Source organism: Dendrobates tinctorius, unplaced genomic scaffold (assembly GCF_039654945.1).
Source record: "Dendrobates tinctorius isolate UK_male_01 unplaced genomic scaffold, ASM3965494v1 ptg000254l, whole genome shotgun sequence".
NCBI classification, from domain to species: domain Eukaryota; kingdom Metazoa; phylum Chordata; class Amphibia; order Anura; family Dendrobatidae; genus Dendrobates; species Dendrobates tinctorius.
Genome location: NW_027361921.1, coordinates 14,365,397 through 14,387,372, shown reverse-complemented (window position 1 = coordinate 14,387,372; position 21,976 = coordinate 14,365,397). Strand labels below are relative to the sequence as shown.

General features: G+C 44.3%; 1 protein-coding gene across 1 annotated transcript in view; it reads right to left on the bottom strand.

Moving 5' to 3' along the window:
- COL5A2 (collagen type V alpha 2 chain) overlaps positions 1-21,976 on the bottom strand; it is a 281,575-nt gene that overhangs the window by 24,001 nt on the left and 235,598 nt on the right. The window contains exons 49-53 of the mRNA XM_073558191.1: positions 19,295-19,348; positions 19,104-19,211; positions 18,722-19,010; positions 17,925-18,115; positions 17,431-17,670 (exon numbers count right to left, since the gene is read on the bottom strand). Of these exons, the coding sequence (XP_073414292.1) occupies positions 17,431-17,670; positions 17,925-18,115; positions 18,722-19,010; positions 19,104-19,211; positions 19,295-19,348 (882 nt within the window). The remainder of the gene's footprint in view (positions 1-17,430; positions 17,671-17,924; positions 18,116-18,721; positions 19,011-19,103; positions 19,212-19,294; positions 19,349-21,976) is intronic.

Genomic DNA, 21,976 nt, shown 5'->3' with positions numbered 1-21,976 from the left:
GCTGGTTTGGATATTCGGTCACTCCTTTGTTTACTGGGGAGCGGTGAGGGCCGATGTCAGGACCGACGGCAGACAGTTGGGCATTTCCAGATCGGGGCAGTGGTGCAATGGATCGGTTTTCGGGGCCTGGTGTGGCGTCGGGTGTTGCCGGAGATTCATGAGTGTGTTCGGTTGGACCGGGCACCAGATGTTCTCGTTATTCACGCTGGGGGTAATGATTTGGCTGTCCGTCCCTTCCGGGAGCTGATCAAGGATATTAAGCAGGATTGCTTGTGGTTGTGGGTGACTTATCGGGAAGTCACGATTGTGTGGTCGGAGATCGTGCCGCGCAGGCGTTGGCGGTCCATGAGATCGTTAGAGAAGGTCAACCGGGCCAGGATCAAAGTCAACAGGGCGGTGTCCGCTTTTATAGTTAAAAATGGGGGAGTTGCTGTGCGACATTTTGATTTGGAGAAGGGTGATGGCGATTACTGGTTGGCGGACGGGATTCACTTGAATGCCGTGGGTTCCGATATTTGGGCCCTTGCCCTTCAGGAGGGTATAGAGAAGGCTGTCGCTTGGCGGGTTGTGGGGGTCTCGGGTCATTGAGGTGTCAAAGGCCCCTCGTTGTGGCGGTTTGGGGGAGGGGGAGTCCTTGAAGTCAGTGGAAATTGGTTTGGGAGACTCTCTGGGTAGGGTCTCCTTCGTTTAAAGGTATGCTGGTCATGATCTGGTGAGAGGTGGATGGGGAGTTTTCTGTCGGAAGAGGTCGGATCCCCAAGGAGTTTGTGGACAACATCTACTGGTGTGCTGGTGCTCCCGAGCCTGTGGGGTAACGGCTGGGAGCAAATGGTTGGGGGTTGTCCACGATATTTGTACTATTTCACCACGATCTTGTGGCTTCAAGGACTCCTCCTTCCAGGGTTAAATTCATTGTATTGTTTATGATACAGTGTTTATTGTTTGTTTATTGTTATAATAAAAGGCTGCTGTGGCCATAAAATTCCAAAAGAAATACCGGTGTCTGTGTATTAGTTGGCGCCAAGTTGTTGTGGTCATTTTATGGTCACGGTGGGGTGGGAAGGGGGTCTTGGGGTAAGTCAAGACGTTTGATATCCCCTTACGAGGTAAATACTTGACAATACCAACGTCAAGAAATGGCCGGAGTGAGCCTCCCAACCCCCTAGAGGAGGCGTGGGCGGAGGCCAACATGACGGGGGGTTGGAGGTTAGTGAGGGAAGGGGAAGGGTTAAAGGGGAGGGGGAGCTAGGTGGTATTTAATGCAGGGTTTGGGGGGTGCCCGCCCTCTGTTCCAGTTGTCACAGCTTCTAAGCAGTCCCACCCTCCCTCCCTTTTTTATTTTGGGTTGGTAGTACGTGATTCTATTTTGGGTCATGGCGGTTTGGGGGAGGGGGAGTCCTTGAAGTCGGTGGAAATTGGTTTGGGAGACTCTCTGGGTAGGGTCTCCTTCGTTTAAAGGTATGCTGGTCGTGATCTGGTGAGAGGTGGATGGGGAGTTTTCCGTCGGAAGAGGTCGGATCCCCAAGGAGTTTGTGGACAACTTTATGCATCAAATGGCCAAGTTCTCCAAAAAATATGACATAGTTGTCATGGGAGATTTCAACTATCCAGACATTTGTTGGGAATCTCTCTCAGGCAAAACTAACAGGTCAAGGAAATTCTTATCCTCTCTTGCTGACAACTTTATCTTCCAAAAGGTAAGGGAGAAAACAAGGGGAACTGCTACCTTGGATCTAATCCTTATAAACAGGGAGGAAATGGTTGAGGAGGTAAAAGTGGCTGGGACCCTAGGAGGTAGCGACCATGCTATTTTAGAATTTTGGATAACTAGAGGCGGAAGACCTGTGAAGACTCAGACGTCAAGGTTAGATTTCAGAAAGGCAGATTTTAAGGGATTCAGAAAGAGAATTGGAGGGATCCAATGGCTGGATATCCTTAAAGACAAAAATGTCCAGGAAGGATGGGAAATCTTGAAAAATGAAATTCTCAAAGCACAGTTGTTAACAATTCCGAAAAGAGGGAAGAATAGGAAGCAGTTAAGGAAACCAGGATGGATGAACACAGAACTTAAGCACATGCTAAAAAGGAAGAAAAAAATGTTTATAAAATGGAAAGAGGGAGGCATATCTAAAGAAGAATATAATGCTGTCTGCAGAACCTGCAGGGCACAAATCAGATTAGCTAAAGCTGAAAATGAATTGAGGCTTGCAAGAGATGTCAAAAGCAATAATAAAGGATTTTGGGGATCTGTCAAAAGTAAAAGAAAAGTCAAAGATGCTATAGGATTTTTACAGGATGAAAATGATGAATTGGTAAGACAGGATGTTGAGAAGGCTGAACTTTTAAATTCCTATTTTGCATCTGTTTTCTCTCAGAAAGGAAATGTAACATCAACTGTTATTCACTGTCCTATTAAGGGAATAGAAGAATCCATATCTATAAACAGAAAGATAGTGAGGAAACACTTAGCTAGCCTAAATGAATTCAAGTCTCCAGGTCCAGATGAATTACACCCCAGAGTACTGAAGGAGATAGCAGAAGAAATTTTTGAACCCCTCTCTATAATCTTTGAAAATTCTTGGAGAACAGGAGAAGTGCCAGAAGACTGGAGAAGAGCAAATGTTGTTCCTATCTTCAAAAAGGGGAAGAAGGTGGACCCAGGTAACTATAGGCCGGTGAGTCTGACTTCTATACCAGGAAAGATCTTTGAACAAATTATTAAACAACATGTATGTCAATACCTGGATAAGAATGAAGTGATTAAACAGAGTCAGCATGGGTTTGTAACTAATAAGTCATGTCAGACTAACTTAATTTCCTTCTATGACGGTATCACTGATTGGGTGGATCAAGGAAATGCTGTAGATATAGTATATCTTGACTTCAGCAAAGCATTTGACAAAGTCTCTCATACAATCCTTATTGAAAAAATGATTAAGTATGGAATGGACAAGGCAACTGTTAGGTGGATTCATAACTGGCTTAGTGATCGGACCCAAAGAGTGGTCGTAAATGGCTGCACATCCAGTTGGAAGAATGTCTCAAGTGGGGTACCACAGGGCTCTGTCCTGGGCCCTGTATTGTTCAACATCTTTATCAACGATTTAGATGAAGGAATTGAGGGTAAACTGATTAAATTTGCTGATGACACAAAGCTAGGAGGGATAGCTAATACTAGAGAAGAGAGAGAGAGGATTCAAAAAGATTTAAATAAACTGGAGAAGTGGGCAGCAACTAACAGAATGGTTTTTAACAGGGAGAAATGCAAAGTACTACATCTGGGCAATAAAAATGGAAAAAGCATATATAGAATGGGAGGAATAGGGCTAAGTGACAGCACATGTGAAAAAGACTTGGGTATACTAATAGATCACAGACTGAATATGAGTCAACAGTGTGATGCAGCAGCAAAAAAGGCAAATGCAATTCTAGGATGTATTAACAGAAGCATACAGTCTAGATCACGTGAAGTCATTATTTCCCTCTACTCCTCTTTGGTCAGACCTCATCTGGAATATTGTGTCCAGTTTTGGGCACCACATTTTAAAAAAGACATCAACAAACTGGAGCAAGTTCAGAAAAGAGCGACCAGAATGGTGACCGGTCTGCAAACCCTGTCTTATGAGGAAAGGTTGCAGGATTTGGGAATGTTTAGTTTGCAAAAGAGAAGACTGAGAGGAGACTTAATAGCTGTCTACAAATATCTAAAGGGCTGTCACATTGTAGAAGGATCAACTTTATTCTCATTTGCACAAGGAAAGACTAAAAGCAATGGGATGAAACTGAATGGGAGGAGACACAGATTAGATATTAGAAAAAACTTTTTGACAGTTAGAGTGATCAATGAGTGGAACAGGCTGCCACGAGAAGTGGTGAGTTCTCCTTCAATGGAAGTCTTCAAACAGAGGCTGGACAGACATCTGACTGGGATGATTTAGCGAATCCTGCTTTGAGCAGGGGGTTGGACCAGATGGCCCAGGAGGTCCCTTCCAACTCTACGATTCTATGATTCTATGATTCTATGATTCTAACATCTACTGGTGTGCTGGTGCTCCCGAGCCTGTGGGGTAACGGCTGGGAGCAAATGGTTGGGGGTTGTCCACGATATTTGTACTATTTCACCACGATCTTGTGGCTTCAAGGACTCCTCCTTCCAGGGTTAAATTCATTGTATTGTTTATGATACAGTGTTTATTGTTTAAATCACAAAGAAAAAATAGCGATCAAAATAAATCCAAAAAGACTGAATATGTATGAAACATATAAAATGAATCTTTATTCAATTAAGAACAGGAAAACAGGGCAGGAAAAGGAGTCAAAGATTAACCATGGCAGTGTGCAGGCGACCAAATAGGGTATACATGGAGTACAGAGACCTGATAGAGACACCGGCACAAAGCATATAACTAGATGACATAATTAAAAAGAAGGTGTGCCAGTTCCTAGAAAAAACACACAGTAGTACAGCCAAACAGGACAAGTGCATAAGTATAAGTTATAAACAAATATCAAAAAATCTTATTACCTGTTTGGATTGTATGTAGCGGTCCTCCCCAGTATACCCTCCCCAACGCACGTTTCGGCAGATGGCCTTTCTCAAGAGGTAATAAGATTTTTTGATATTTGTTTATAACTTATACTTATGCACTTGTCCTGTTTGGCTGTACTACTGTGTGTTTTTTCTTTGTGCCGGTGTCTCTATCTCTAATCTTTGACTCCTTTTCCTGCCCTGTTTTCCTGTTCTTAATTGAATAAAGATTCATTTTATATGTTTCATACATATTCAGTCTTTTTGGATTTATTTTGATCGCTATTTTTTCTTTGTGATTTAATATATTTTGCGATTATCCTTGTATAGGTATCCTATATCTAATCCTGTTCTATGTTTCCTTTGCTAAATAAGGGATTGTTACATTTATATTTACTTTAATGGGAATTTTATCCTTACTATGGTTAAGTGTTTATTGTTTGTTTATTGTTATAATAAAAGGCTGCTGTGGCCATAAAATTCCAAAAGAAATACCGGTGTCTGTGTTTTAGTTGGCGCCAAGTTGGGGGTGGTCATTTTATGGTCACGGTGGGGTGGGGGGGGTCTTGGGGTAAGTCAAGACGTTTGATATCCCCTTACGAGGTAAATACTTGACAATACCAACGTTATGCAGCACACACTCCTCACATATCAGACACATGCAGCACACACTCCTCATACATCAGACACATGCAGCACACACTCCTCACATATCAGACACATGCAGCACACTCTACTCACATATCAGACACATGCAGCACACACTCCTCGTATCTCAGACACATGCAGCACACACTGCTCACATATCAGACACATGCAGCACACACTCCTCGTATCTCAGACACATGCAGCACACACTGCTCACATATCAGACACATGCAGCACACACTCCTCATATATCAGACACATGCAGCACACACTCCTCACATATCAGACACATGCAGCACACACTGCTCACATATCAGACACATGCAGCACACATTCCTCACATATTAGACACATGCAGCACACACTGCTCACATATCAGACACATGCAGCACACACTGCTCACATATCAGACACATGCAGCACACACTCCTCATATATCAGACACATGCAGCACACACTCCTCATATATCAGACACATGCAGCACACACTCCTCATATATCAGACACATGCAGCACACACTCCTCGTATCTCAGACACATGCAGCACACACTGCTCACATATCAGACACATGCAGCACACACTCCTCATATATCAGACACATGCAGCACACACTCCTCACATATCAGACACATGCAGCACACACTGCTCACATATCAGACACATGCAGCACACATTCCTCACATATTAGACACATGCAGCACACACTGCTCACATATCAGACACATGCAGCACACACTGCTCACATATCAGACACATGCAGCACACACTCCTCATATATCAGACACATGCAGCACACACTCCTCATATATCAGACACATGCAGCACACACTGCTCACATATCAGACACATGCAGCACACATTCCTCACATATTAGACACATGCAGCACACACTGCTCACATATCAGACACATGCAGCACACACTCCTCGTATATCAGACACATGCAGCACACACTCCTCACATATCATTAGACACATGCAGCACACACTGCTCACATATCAGACACATGCAGCACACACTGCTCACATATCAGACACATGCAGCACACACTGCTCACATATCAGACACATGCAGCACACGCTCCTCGTATATCAGACACATGCAGCACACACTCCTCACATATTAGACACATGCAGCACACACTGCTCACATATCAGACACATGCAGCACACACTGCTCACATATCAGACACATGCAGCACACACTCCTCGTATCTCAGACACATGCAGCACACACTGCTCACATATCAGACACATGCAGCACACACTCCTCATATATCAGACACATGCAGCACACACTCCTCACATATCAGACACATGCAGCACACACTGCTCACATATCAGACACATGCAGCACACATTCCTCACATATTAGACACATGCAGCACACACTGCTCACATATCAGACACATGCAGCACACACTGCTCACATATCAGACACATGCAGCACACACTCCTCGTATATCAGACACATGCAGCACACACTCCTCACATATCATTAGACACATGCAGCACACACTGCTCACATATCAGACACATGCAGCACACACTGCTCACATATCAGACACATGCAGCACACACTGCTCACATATCAGACACATGCAGCACACGCTCCTCGTATATCAGACACATGCAGCACACACTCCTCACATATTAGACACATGCAGCACACACTGCTCACATATCAGACACATGCAGCACACACTGCTCACATATCAGACACATGCAGCACACACTCCTCGTATATCAGACACATGCAGCACACACTCCTCACATATCAGACACATGCAGCACACACTCCTCGTATATCAGACACATGCAGCACACACTGCTCACATATCAGATACATGCAGCACACACTCCTCATATATCAGACACATGCAGCACACACTGCTCACATATCATCAGACACATGCAGCACACACTCCTCACATATCAGACACATGCAGCACACACTCCTCGTATATCAGACACATGCAGCACACTCCTCACATATCAGACACATGCAGCACACACTCCTCATATATCAGACACATGCAGCACACTCCTCACATATCAGACACATGCAGCACACACTGCTCACATATCAGACACATGCAGCACACACTCCTCATATATCAGACACATGCAGCACACACTCCTCACATATCAGACACATGCAGCACACACTGCTCACATATCAGACACATGCAGCACACATTCCTCACATATTAGACACATGCAGCACACACTGCTCACATATCAGACACATGCAGCACACACTGCTCACATATCAGACACATGCAGCACACACTCCTCGTATATCAGACACATGCAGCACACACTCCTCGTATATCAGACACATGCAGCACACACTGCTCACATATCAGACACATGCAGCACACACTCCTCATATATCAGACACATGCAGCACACACTGCTCACATATCAGACACATGCAGCACACATTCCTCACATATTAGACACATGCAGCACACACTGCTCACATATCAGACACATGCAGCACACACTGCTCACATATCAGACACATGCAGCACACACTCCTCATATATCAGACACATGCAGCACACACTCCTCACATATCAGACACATGCAGCACACACTGCTCACATATCAGACACATGCAGCACACATTCCTCACATATTAGACACATGCAGCACACACTGCTCACATATCAGACACATGCAGCACACACTGCTCACATTTCAGACACATGCAGCACACACTCCTCGTATATCAGACACATGCAGCACACACTCCTCGTATATCAGACACATGCAGCACACACTGCTCACATATCAGACACATGCAGCACACACTCCTCATATATCAGACACATGCAGCACACATTCCTCACATATTAGACACATGCAGCACACACTGCTCACATATCAGACACATGCAGCACACACTGCTCACATATCAGACACATGCAGCACACACTCCTCATATATCAGACACATGCAGCACACACTCCTCATATATCAGACACATGCAGCACACACTCCTCACATATCAGACACATGCAGCACACACTGCTCACATATCAGACACATGCAGCACACATTCCTCACATATTAGACACATGCAGCACACACTGCTCACATATCAGACACATGCAGCACACACTCCTTGTATATCAGACACATGCAGCACACACTCCTCACATATCATTAGACACATGCAGCACACACTGCTCACATATCAGACACATGCAGCACACACTGCTCACATATCAGACACATGCAGCACACACTGCTCACATATCAGACACATGCAGCACACGCTCCTCGTATATCAGACACATGCAGCACACACTCCTCACATATTAGACACATGCAGCACACACTGCTCACATATCAGACACATGCAGCACACACTGCTCACATATCAGACACATGCAGCACACACTCCTCGTATCTCAGACACATGCAGCACACACTGCTCACATATCAGACACATGCAGCACACACTCCTCATATATCAGACACATGCAGCACACACTCCTCACATATCAGACACATGCAGCACACACTGCTCACATATCAGACACATGCAGCACACATTCCTCACATATTAGACACATGCAGCACACACTGCTCACATATCAGACACATGCAGCACACACTGCTCACATATCAGACACATGCAGCACACACTCCTCGTATATCAGACACATGCAGCACACACTCCTCACATATCATTAGACACATGCAGCACACACTGCTCACATATCAGACACATGCAGCACACACTGCTCACATATCAGACACATGCAGCACACACTGCTCACATATCAGACACATGCAGCACACGCTCCTCGTATATCAGACACATGCAGCACACACTCCTCACATATTAGACACATGCAGCACACACTGCTCACATATCAGACACATGCAGCACACACTGCTCACATATCAGACACATGCAGCACACACTCCTCGTATATCAGACACATGCAGCACACACTCCTCACATATCAGACACATGCAGCACACACTCCTCGTATATCAGACACATGCAGCACACACTGCTCACATATCAGATACATGCAGCACACACTCCTCATATATCAGACACATGCAGCACACACTGCTCACATATCATCAGACACATGCAGCACACACTCCTCACATATCAGACACATGCAGCACACACTCCTCGTATATCAGACACATGCAGCACACACTCCTCGTATATCAGACACATGCAGCACACACTGCTCACATATCATCAGACACATGCAGCACACACTCCTCACATGTCAGACACATGCAGCACACACTGCTCACATATCAGACACATGCAGCACACACTCCTCACATATCATTAGACACATGCAGAACACACTCCTCACATATCAGACACATGCAGCACACACTCCTCGTATATTAGACACATGCAGCACACACTGCTCACATATCAGATACATGCAACACACACTGCTCACATATCAGACACATGCAGCACACACTCCTCGTATATCAGACACATGCAGCACACACTGCTCACATATCAGACACATGCAGCACACACTGCTCACATATCAGACACATGCAGCACACACTCCTCATATATCAGACACATGCAGCACACACTCCTCACATATCAGACACATGCAGCACACACTCCTCACATATCAGACACATGCAGCACACACTGCTCACATATCAGACACATGCAGCACACACTCCTCACATATTAGACACATGCAGCACACACTCCTCACATATTAGACACATGCAGCACACACTGCTCACATATCAGACACATGCAGCACACACTCCTCACATATTAGACACATGCAGCACACACTGCTCACATATCAGACACATGCAGCACACACTGCTCACATATCAGACACATGCAGCACACACTGCTCACATATCAGACACATGCAGCACACACTCCTCACATATCATTAGACACATGCAGCACACACTCCTCACATATTAGACACATGCAGCACACACTGCTCACATATCAGACACATGCAGCACACACTCCTCGTATATCAGACACATGCAGCACACTCTCCTCACATATCAGACACATGCAGCACACACTGCTCACATATCAGATACATGCAGCACACACTCCTCGTATATCAGACACATGCAGCACACACTGCTCACATATCATCAGACACATGCAGCACACACTCCTCGTATATCAGACACATGCAGCACACACTGCTCACATATCAGACACATGCAGCACACACTGCTCACATATCAGACACATGCAGCACACACTCCTCATATATCAGACACATGCAGCACACACTCCTCACATATCAGACACATGCAGCACACACTCCTCACATATCAGACACATGCAGCACACACTGCTCACATATCAGACACATGCAGCACACACTCCTCACATATTAGACACATGCAGCACACACTCCTCACATATCAGACACATGCAGCACACACTGCTCACATATCAGACACATGCAGCACACACTCCTCACATATCAGACACATGCAGCACACACTGCTCACATATCAGACACATGCAGCACACACTCCTCACATATCAGACACATGCAGCACACACTCCTCACATATCAGACACATGCAGCACACACTGCTCATATATCAGACACATGCAGCACACACTCCTCACATATTAGACACATGCAGCACACACTGCTCACATATCAGACACATGCAGAACACACTCCTCACATATTAGACACATGCAGCACACACTGCTCACATATCAGACACATGCAGCACACACTGCTCACATATCAGACACATGCAGCACACACTGCTCACATATCAGACACATGCAGCACACACTCCTCACATATCATTAGACACATGCAGCACACACTCCTCACATATTAGACACATGCAGCACACACTGCTCACATATCAGACACATGCAGCACACACTCCTCGTATATCAGACACATGCAGCACACACTCCTCGTATATCAGACACATGCAGCACACACTGCTCACATATCAGATACATGCAGCACACACTCCTCGTATATCAGACACATGCAGCACACACTGCTCACATATCATCAGACACATGCAGCACACACTCCTCACATATCAGACACATGCAGCACACACTGCTCACATATCAGACACATGCAGCACACACTCCTCACATATCAGACACATGCAGCACACACTCCTCACATATCATTAGACACATGCAGAACACACTCCTCACATATCAGACACATGCAGCACACACTCCTCGTATATCAGACACATGCAGCACACACTGCTCACATATCAGATACATGCAACACACACTGCTCACATATCAGACACATGCAGCACACACTCCTCGTATATCAGACACATGCAGCACACACTGCTCACATATCAGATACATGCAGCACACACTGCTCACATATCAGGCACATGAAGCACACACCGCTCACATATCACACACATTCATTACACACACTGTTCACATTTCAGGCACATGCACCACACACTGCTCCTCACATATCAGACACATGCAGCAAACACTCGTCACATATCAGACTCATGCAGCACACACTGCTCACATATCAGACACATGCAGCACAGACTCCTCGTATCTCAGACACATGCAGCACACACTCCTCGTATCTCAGACACATGCAGCACACACTGCTCACATATCAGACACATGCAGCACACACTCCTCACATATCAGACACATGCAGCACACACTGCTCACATATCAGGCACATGAAGCACACACCGCTCACATATCACACACATTCATTACACACTGTTCACATTTCAGGCACATGCAGCACACACTGCTCACATATCAGATACATGCAGCACACACTCCTCGTATATCAGACACATGCAGCACACACTGCTCACATATCATCAGACACATGCAGCACACACTCCTCGTATATCAGACACATGCAGCACACACTGCTCACATATCAGACACATGCAGCACACACTGCTCACATATCAGACACATGCAGCACACACTCCTCATATATCAGACACATGCAGCACACACTCCTCACATATCAGACACATGCAGCACACACTCCTCACATATCAGACACATGCAGCACACACTGCTCACATATCAGACACATGCAGCACACACTCCTCACATATTAGACACATGCAGCACACACTCCTCACATATCAGACACATGCAGCACACACTGCTCACATATCAGACACATGCAGCACACACTCCTCACATATCAGACACATGCAGCACACACTGCTCACATATCAGACACATGCAGCACACACTCCTCACATATCAGACACATGCAGCACACACTCCTCACATATCAGACACATGCAGCACACACTCCTCACATATCAGACACATGCAGCACACACTCCTCACATATTAGACACATGCAGCACACACTGCTCACATATCAGACACATGCAGAACACACTCCTCACATATTAGACACATGCAGCACACACTGCTCACATATCAGACACATGCAGCACACACTGCTCACATATCAGACACATGCAGCACACACTGCTCACATATCAGACACATGCAGCACACACTCCTCACATATCATTAGACACATGCAGCACACACTCCTCACATATTAGACACATGCAGCACACACTGCTCACATATCAGACACATGCAGCACACACTCCTCGTATATCAGACACATGCAGCACACACTCCTCGTATATCAGACACATGCAGCACACACTGCTCACATATCAGATACATGCAGCACACACTCCTCGTATATCAGACACATGCAGCACACACTGCTCACATATCATCAGACACATGCAGCACACACTCCTCACATATCAGACACATGCAGCACACACTGCTCACATATCAGACACATGCAGCACACACTCCTCACATATCAGACACATGCAGCACACACTCCTCACATATCATTAGACACATGCAGAACACACTCCTCACATATCAGACACATGCAGCACACACTCCTCGTATATCAGACACATGCAGCACACACTGCTCACATATCAGATACATGCAACACACACTGCTCACATATCAGACACATGCAGCACACACTCCTCGTATATCAGACACATGCAGCACACACTGCTCACATATCAGATACATGCAGCACACACTGCTCACATATCAGGCACATGAAGCACACACCGCTCACATATCACACACATTCATTACACACACTGTTCACATTTCAGGCACATGCACCACACACTGCTCCTCACATATCAGACACATGCAGCAAACACTCGTCACATATCAGACTCATGCAGCACACACTGCTCACATATCAGACACATGCAGCACAGACTCCTCGTATCTCAGACACATGCAGCACACACTCCTCGTATCTCAGACACATGCAGCACACACTGCTCACATATCAGACACATGCAGCACACACTCCTCACATATCAGACACATGCAGCACACACTGCTCACATATCAGGCACATGAAGCACACACCGCTCACATATCACACACATTCATTACACACTGTTCACATTTCAGGCACATGCAGCACACACTGCTCCTCACATATCAGACACATGCAGCAAACACTCGTCACATATCAGACTCATGCAGCACACACTGGTCACTTATCACACACATTCAGTACACACACTGCTCACATATCAGACACATGCAGAACACACCGATCATGTATCAGACATATGCAGCACACACTGTTCCCTTATCAGACACATGCAGCAAACACGCCTCACATATCAGACACATGCAACACACACTGCTCACATATCACACACATTCAGTACACACACTGTTCACATTTCAGGCACATGCAGCACACACACCATTTGTAATATTTATTTCCAAAGGTCTTCACATGTTTGGCAAAAGAACCCCCACTGTCTAAGCCTGCCTACTACAGTGAAGCCACACTGCATAGCACGACTAAAGGCCCTTTTACATTTAGCGATGCACCTGCGATCCGACCAGCGATCCGACCCGGTCAGGATCGCTGGTGCATCGCTAAATGATCGCTAGTGAGCTTTCACACAGAAAGATCTCACAGCGACGCAGCGCACGATACTCACCTTTCACACACAGCAATCCAGACGTCCTCCCGCCCGCCTCCACGCGTCGCTCGTCTCACACAGCAGTAAGCCCAGCAGGAAACAGACGACGAGAAATGGAGCCGCCCAATCTCGCGCGATCAGCGATGGACAGCGGGGGAGCCGGTCGGAGGTAAGTATCACACATAGCGATATCGCTAGCAATATCGCTATAACGTCACAAAATCAATGACTTTTCAGCGATATTGCTAGCGATATCGCTATGTGTAAAACCCCTTTAAGCTCCAAAAACCCTTTCATTACATTTTTGTCGGGCCCCTAACTGTAGTCCACCAGTCCTGACCACCAGTACTGTCCGGATGGTGGCCCTTACTGTACGGCCACACATAAAATGATTACATTCAGGGCTTGCTCCAGATTTATTTATGAGGGTAGTTAAGCGATAGTCAGAAACCTCAGATTTGATCTGCCCAACATATTACAATCATACAAAATGTCACTGCTTTTTGTTACGTCAGCTGTCGGCAGTGAACTGTCTCTGTGTGTTTACACGCAGTAAAGTCAATATGGAATCACTGCACACGTAAATTATGCTAAAGTGAGCTTTTTATTATTTAATTGACGGTGATGAAGCGACAGCTGACGTTTCGGCCTAACAACGGCCTTTATCACATAGTCGCCCTTTTGAAGTAGAGTTTTGGTAGTGCCTGCCTCCCCCACTGCGCCACCAATGTTTTTTTGCCATAACAACAGGATCTCTGCTCCTCTAGCACCTGGACTATTGGCTATATTGGATAATCCGCATTTTTTTAAAATATTGCCTAGCAGTGATAAACTATCAACCAGTGACTACCAAAACTCTACGTTGTTAGGCCGAAACGTCAGCTGTCGCTTCATCGCCGTCAATTAAATAATAAAAAGCTCACTTTAGCATAATTTGCGTGTGCAGTGATTCCATATTGACTTCACATTTACGGGACCAGAGGCTCCCTTTCACTAGCACCGTTTATTCATTACACTAGTCGAGTTCTAGCCATCTGCCATATCTACTGTTTACACGCAGTGACAGTTCAGAGTCATGACGGACATAGCACATCATGCTGTGGGAACTGACACCCGTTCATGACGTGCTATGGATGTAAAGGGGTTAAAAACATATAAACACTTTTAATGAAAGCAAGCTCACCTAGCAGGCTGTCTATCAGCGTAAAATTAACAGGCATAATACTGAAAACATGAATCCAAAAAACAACACTATGTTTCTTTAGAAAGACCTTGAAGAATTACACAAAATGGCATCACCAAACACTAACTGACCTAAATTTTATTTGCCTTACACAATATTAAAAACAATATTAAAATTGCTGACAGAGGGATCCCTGTCTCTCTACCTTCTCATGTGCTGCTGACACTCTTGACAGCGGCATGTGAGGGGTTAATAGCTATGATAGATAATAACACTGATCCTAGCAGTGACAGGAAGAACCTGACAGTGTGTAACAGTTGGGATCCAGCAGCTGATTGCACTGGGACAGAAGCTGTACCGTTCTTTCAGTATTATGGCTATATCTGTCATAGAGCACTAACTGGAGGCGGGACTTTGGTCCCGACGTCATCTCTTCCGGAACCGCGGTCGTTCCAGGGGTCCCGTCAGGTGCGCATGCGCATTTCTCGTATCCAGGCTCCCACCTTCTCCATGTTGGGTATGCGCTTGCGCGCTAGTGTCAGTTCGTTCTCCAGGTCCGTCCTCTCTATGGTAATGGAGGACTTGACCCGGAAGCTTTAGTGGTCACGTGCTATATCAGGCTACCTCCCCCTATGGGAGGTGCCTGATTATTGTTGTTCTTCCTGGCTTGGTCTGGTGTGTCCCTGCCTGGCTGTGCGCTGTATTCAGGCCCTGTCCTATACTCATCCGTGCCTCTCGGTACTCGCTCTGAACCTGCACTCTCCCGTGTACTCACACTGTGTTCCCGAGTACACCCTGCACCTCCCTGCAGACTCACTCATGCGTGTCTCCTGTGAGCCGGCCGCGTGGTGCCAGCAGTCATGGTACCTTATCCCCTGGGGCTTGCTCCTGACACTCCCTGTATAGGGGGTGGCCCTCACCAGGCCAGCTCGCCCTGGAAGGGTTGGTGCCACAACCCAGAGGGTCCACTCCAGGAGTTGTCACAATGACACTCTTGACAGCGGCATGTGAGGGGTTAATAGCTATGATAGATAATAACACTGATCCTAGCAGTGACAGCAAGAACCTGACAGTGTGTAACAGTTGGGATCCAGCAGCTGATTGCACTGGGACAGAAGCTGTACCGTTCTTTCAGTATTATGGCTATATCTGTCATAGAGCACTAACTGGAGGCGGGACTTTGGTCCCGACGTCATCTCTTCTGGAACCGCGGTCGTTCCAGGGGTCCCGTCAGGTGCGCATGTGCATTTCTCATACCCAGGCTCCCACCTCCTCCATGTTGGGTATGCGCTTGCGCGCTCTTGTCAGTTCGTTCTCCAGGTCCGTCCTCTCTATGGTAATGGAGGACTTGACCCGGAAGCTTTAGTGGTCATGTGCTATATCAGGCTACCTCCCCCTATGGGAGGTGCCTGATTATTGTTGTGCTTCCTGGCTTGGTCTGGTGTGTCCCTGCCTGGCTGTGCGCTGCATTCAGGCCCTGTCCTATACTCATCTGTGCCTCTCGGTACTCGCTCTGAACCTGCACTCTCCCGTGTACTCACACTGTGTTCCCGAGTACACCCTGCACCTTCCTGCAGACTCACTCACGCGTGTCTCCTGTGAGCCGGCCGTGTGGTGCCAGCAGTCATGGTACCTTATCCCCTGGGGCTTGCTCCTGGCACTCCCTGTATAGGGGGTGGTCCTCACTAGGCCAGCTCGCCCTGGGAGGGTTGGTGCCACAACCCAGAGGGTCCACTCCAGGAGTTGTCACAATGACACATACATCAATCAGCATTAAGGGGTTAAACAGGAAAAAATGAACAACCTGTTGTTTCTTTTATCAATGTACAAGTCCTGAGCTTGGAAGCTGACACAGATCTAGTAAAAAAAGAACAGTATATACTACCCTGTGTATAAGAAACTGCCATTTCCCAGTGGGGTCATAGATGACATTATTATTAGAATTGTCTCACATTTTACCTTGCCCCCATTGGTACTGATACATTGACTTGTTTTCATTCTTAAATACATTTTCCAGTGAGCTGGGTTTATGATCTTGCACTTACCGAACAAGTATCCTCCAAAACAGTGTATCTGAAGCGGCTGTTTCCTTCTGCTCTAATATCCAGATCATTAGCACCTTTGAGTATTACGGCTTTCTTTAAATTTTGATTTTTTTCATCTAAGAATCCAATTGTATTTTTACAATGATAGGTAATATTTTGGGAGGCTTCTTTTGATAAAAGACGTAAGAAGGTCATTTGAGTCACTGCTGTGTTTGGCGAGTCACTTTCCCCGTAGACAAACTAAAAAAAAGACAAATTACATATGGTAACACAATAGAAAAAGATGTAACAAAAGTTTTAGCTACAGGAAACTTTTCTCTAAGATTTAACCAACTAGATTTGAAAGGGATATTGTATCTTGGAAATTTAAACTAAGTAGGAAATTCAGCTCTGTGGCCCCGCAAATGTAAGAATCATTGGGCCCTGACAGTTTAACCCAAATATACACTTATATCATCAAATAGTCGAATATTACATGATATTCACTCATTTACCTGAGATCCTCTATTCATATCCACACCATACCATATGGGCTTGAAATTGTCTCCACTTTTTCCTGTCCACCAAGTCTTCACAGGTATTTTGGAAGGATTTGCAGATATGCACGTCTCTCCAGTTTCCATATTACAGTAAACCTTAATGGCATCTTCTGAACATCCTTGATTTGGATCTATCCAGTATTCTCCTATGAAAACACATAAGGTAAATGGAATTCGTCTAACATAGATGTGACAAATTTATATTTCCAGCATTATGGTTCAATTCTTAGCGATTCCATTAACGCATAAAAAATAAATGCCATCTAGCAAAACTATGAAAGAAAGAGAAATTAAAAACTCATTTATAAACTGCAACTGGCCTTATAAGAAATCAGCCCTCAACTCTGCGGATAAAAAAGTATGTAATGGGTGTAGGAATGAGGCAATAAAAAGTATTTTTTATTACAAAGTAATGTAAAATTACATACATTTGGCATTGCATAATAATAATGATGCATAATCATATTGACAATATAAAAATATTTGACTTGAGAATTTAGAATCCCTATCGAGATAACTTAGAGCTAACTTAGAGAGAAAAATCGCATTGTACTTGCATGATACTCACATGGCACTCGTTCTACTTTTCAGGAACAACATTGGACCGATTTTATTTACGCTAATGAGTGTGAGCACTTACAAAAGTTCCCTTTTAACTACTTCACAATTCATAGAACAAGTCTCTATAAATTAATGAATTTCAAAACTTAACCAAACAGTACTATGGCTTTTTAGTGTTTTGAGATTCTCACCGCTTTTTTTTGTGGGATGGCAAAGTTTTAAATCATCACATGTACGTGCTGGATTCTTTTTCGAGCCATCAGGACTACGCATTGTTTCAATTTGACTACTGAGTGATTTCAGAGTTGCTTGAACCCCTGGGTCATTCTTTTTAGGATCACCACCAGCTTCATCCTCAGTAAATTCTGGAAGTGGAACTGGCATAGTGTCATCATAGCCACCTATTAAATCATCTAGAGCAGCTGTGAGAAGTCCTGGAGGACCGGGAGGACCAGGTAAACCTTGGTCACCAGGAGGACCCTAAACATAAAATAATGGTTAACATTTATTGATATATATTTACATACACTTGCCTCAATGCAATAAGCTTCATGCACCATTTGTGATTATTACCTCTGGGCCAGCTTCTCCAACAGTTCCTCTAACACCAGGAGGTCCAACTGGTCCAGTAGCTCCTTGATTACCATCCCTACCAGGAGGTCCAACTGGACCTGGAGGTCCCTACATATATAAAGAGATGTCTGAATGAATAAAGAGAAAAATTGTTTTAGTAGCAAATTCTTTTATATGAGGAAGAGTCTTACTCTGGGACCAAAAGGGCCGGGAAGTCCTGTAGCTCCTTGTTCACCAATTGGACCCTAAAAAAACGTAAAACAGACATCAGAAACAGCAGATGTGAGATTTAAATGCTGTGTTTGAAAGAAACATGCAATGCTGTTTACCAAAAAACAGTTGGGCTCTCTTCACATTTGTTTAGTTTACATACACAGTTCCCTGCAGTATTAGACTTTTTTTTTAATCTTGATTAACTACACTAAGCATTATTTCCATGAGAATCCAAATAAAAGGATTTTCTAAGAAATAACAGTGGATCTGACATCAAGTTTTAAAATGCAAACTACATATATTATTAAATAGATCTCAAGCAGCTGGTGTGAATAGTGTACTTACTTTGAAAATTCACACAAAAATGGCTGAACAATAATTATTATTTTTTCTTTCATTTTCCTTCTCTCCTCTTCCTCCCTCAGCCCTTTTCTCTTTTTCTTTGTTTAGTTACCCTTCATTGCTTTCCTGACCCATTATCAATTTATACTGTAAAAATCCCCTAATAAAAATAATTTTGATTTAAATCATACCTTGCTGAGCACACATTGATGGTCTATCCTAAAGTTAGGACATGGGTTATTTCCCAGTAAGCTCCTTCAAATGTCTCCAAAAAATATGATGTGCTAAGTAATACCAGCTACTCTCATTATCAATGTAAATTTCATATGATCCTGAGCACCCCTTCTGAGGAAGATATCCATAGAAACGCGCGTCAGGGGGACCCTGGGTGATACCTTACTTTGGTAAATATAATTTACATATAAGTTTTCATTATCTTTTACAGCATGAGGTGCACTTCCTCATATCTGGTAACCACCGATCGACCAAACCACTGCACGACCAGCTCTACCCTCGCCTACTGTATTATCACCCATCCCTTGTAAATTGTGAACCCTCGCGGGCAGGGTCCTCTCTCCTCCTGTACCAGTTATGACTTGTATTGTTTAAGATTATTGTACTTGCTTTTATGTATACCCCTCCTTACATGTAAAGCGCCATGGAATAAATGGCGCTATAACAATAAATAATAATAATAATAATCTGGTCCTCTCTATTTATTTACATCATATATTATAGGTATAAGGGCCATGGTCCCTTCCTGAGGAGACCAGACATGGGGAAAACTAGCAATACCAGCATATGATCAACTCTTTATGTGCATGATTTTGTTACAGATATTATGAATTAATATTTCTCTTTCATAGTCTTTGTTTGTACCAGCAGTTTTAAGTATTTTTGTATGCATTATCATGGATTTATATAAACATATTTGGAGATATCAGATATTTTTGCACTAAGCACTTTATGTAGTTTTCATATACAACATCTCTTTTTATGTGCTCTCTCACGTGGTATTATTCATGTAACTTTCTTTATACCAGCTATTTATTGTGTCACCCAGTGTGGTTGCTTTTTGCTATTCTATTTCTGTATGGTTTGCCATTTCTAATTTTTGTATTGATTTTGAATAAAAATATAATTTTTGAACTTTCTTTGGAGGATCTCCTCTCTTGTGGTGTTTGTATTCAGTTTCACTGTCCTCCGTGTTGTAACTTATATATTTTTTTTTTATTTATTCCAGATACATGTTTGCACTCATTTATTATAGAAATGCATAAATCTGGTAAAGATCTGAATGTGCAAAATATCATCCCATAAGCTTTTTGAATTCTGAATTTAAGATTTTCACTAAATTATTAGCTAATCACCACAGCTGTTGGCTACCAATGTTACTCCACAAAGTTGAAGTCAGATTTGCTTGGTTTCAGCATGCGGGAGAGAACACCAGACAAGTGTTGGACTTGGTGGATATAGCTAATTAGGAGGTAATGGAGTCTGTTCTTCTTAGGCAAGATGAAGAGAATGCCTTTATTTACCTTGATGTATCTTTCATGGTTTGCACATTATATAAATTCCGATTTTCTGGCCCTTTTATTAAAGCCCGGTAGGTCATTACTCCTGCCCAAAGGCTTCTGTACGTCTACTCGTTGTTCATTCCCAAAGCTTCTCTATCAGTAATGGCCCTCATCAGGGATGTCTGATATCGCCCCTGTCATATGTATTGAATATGGAGGCTTTGGAATATCAGATTAAGGTCAATCTAGGTATAAATGGAATTCAGGTTCAAGATAAACCCTTCAAGCTAATGTTATGTTCAGACAATATAATGCCTTCTGTTATGATTGGGTCACCGAGGAGGAGAGAAAGCCCAAGCTAAGCCACAGAAAACCAGAGAGGTTGGTAACTACGTGGATTGCAGACCCCTGATCCTATCCACACAACTAGCAGTAGCCGTGGAGCGTGCCTACGATGATCCTAGACGCCTTGGCACAGCCGGAGAGCTAACTAAGCATAAAGCATGAAAGGGGAAATCTAAACTGCCCCAGAGCAGACCCAAATGGAATAGATAGCCCCCAAACATATATTGTTGGTGAGACAAGATGAAAACACAAACGCAGGTAAGAAAATAGACTGAGCAAACGATGGGGCCCACACTGACTAGACAGGACAGGAAAGGAAAGACACTGTCTGCAATCACGTAAAAAACCCTGCAAAAAGGTCTGACACGTCTGATGCAAAAATACTGAAATCGCACGACTTCGCCCACTATATCAGCACTCTGGCATATTCTGAAAGCAGAGCAAAAAGAGGCCAAT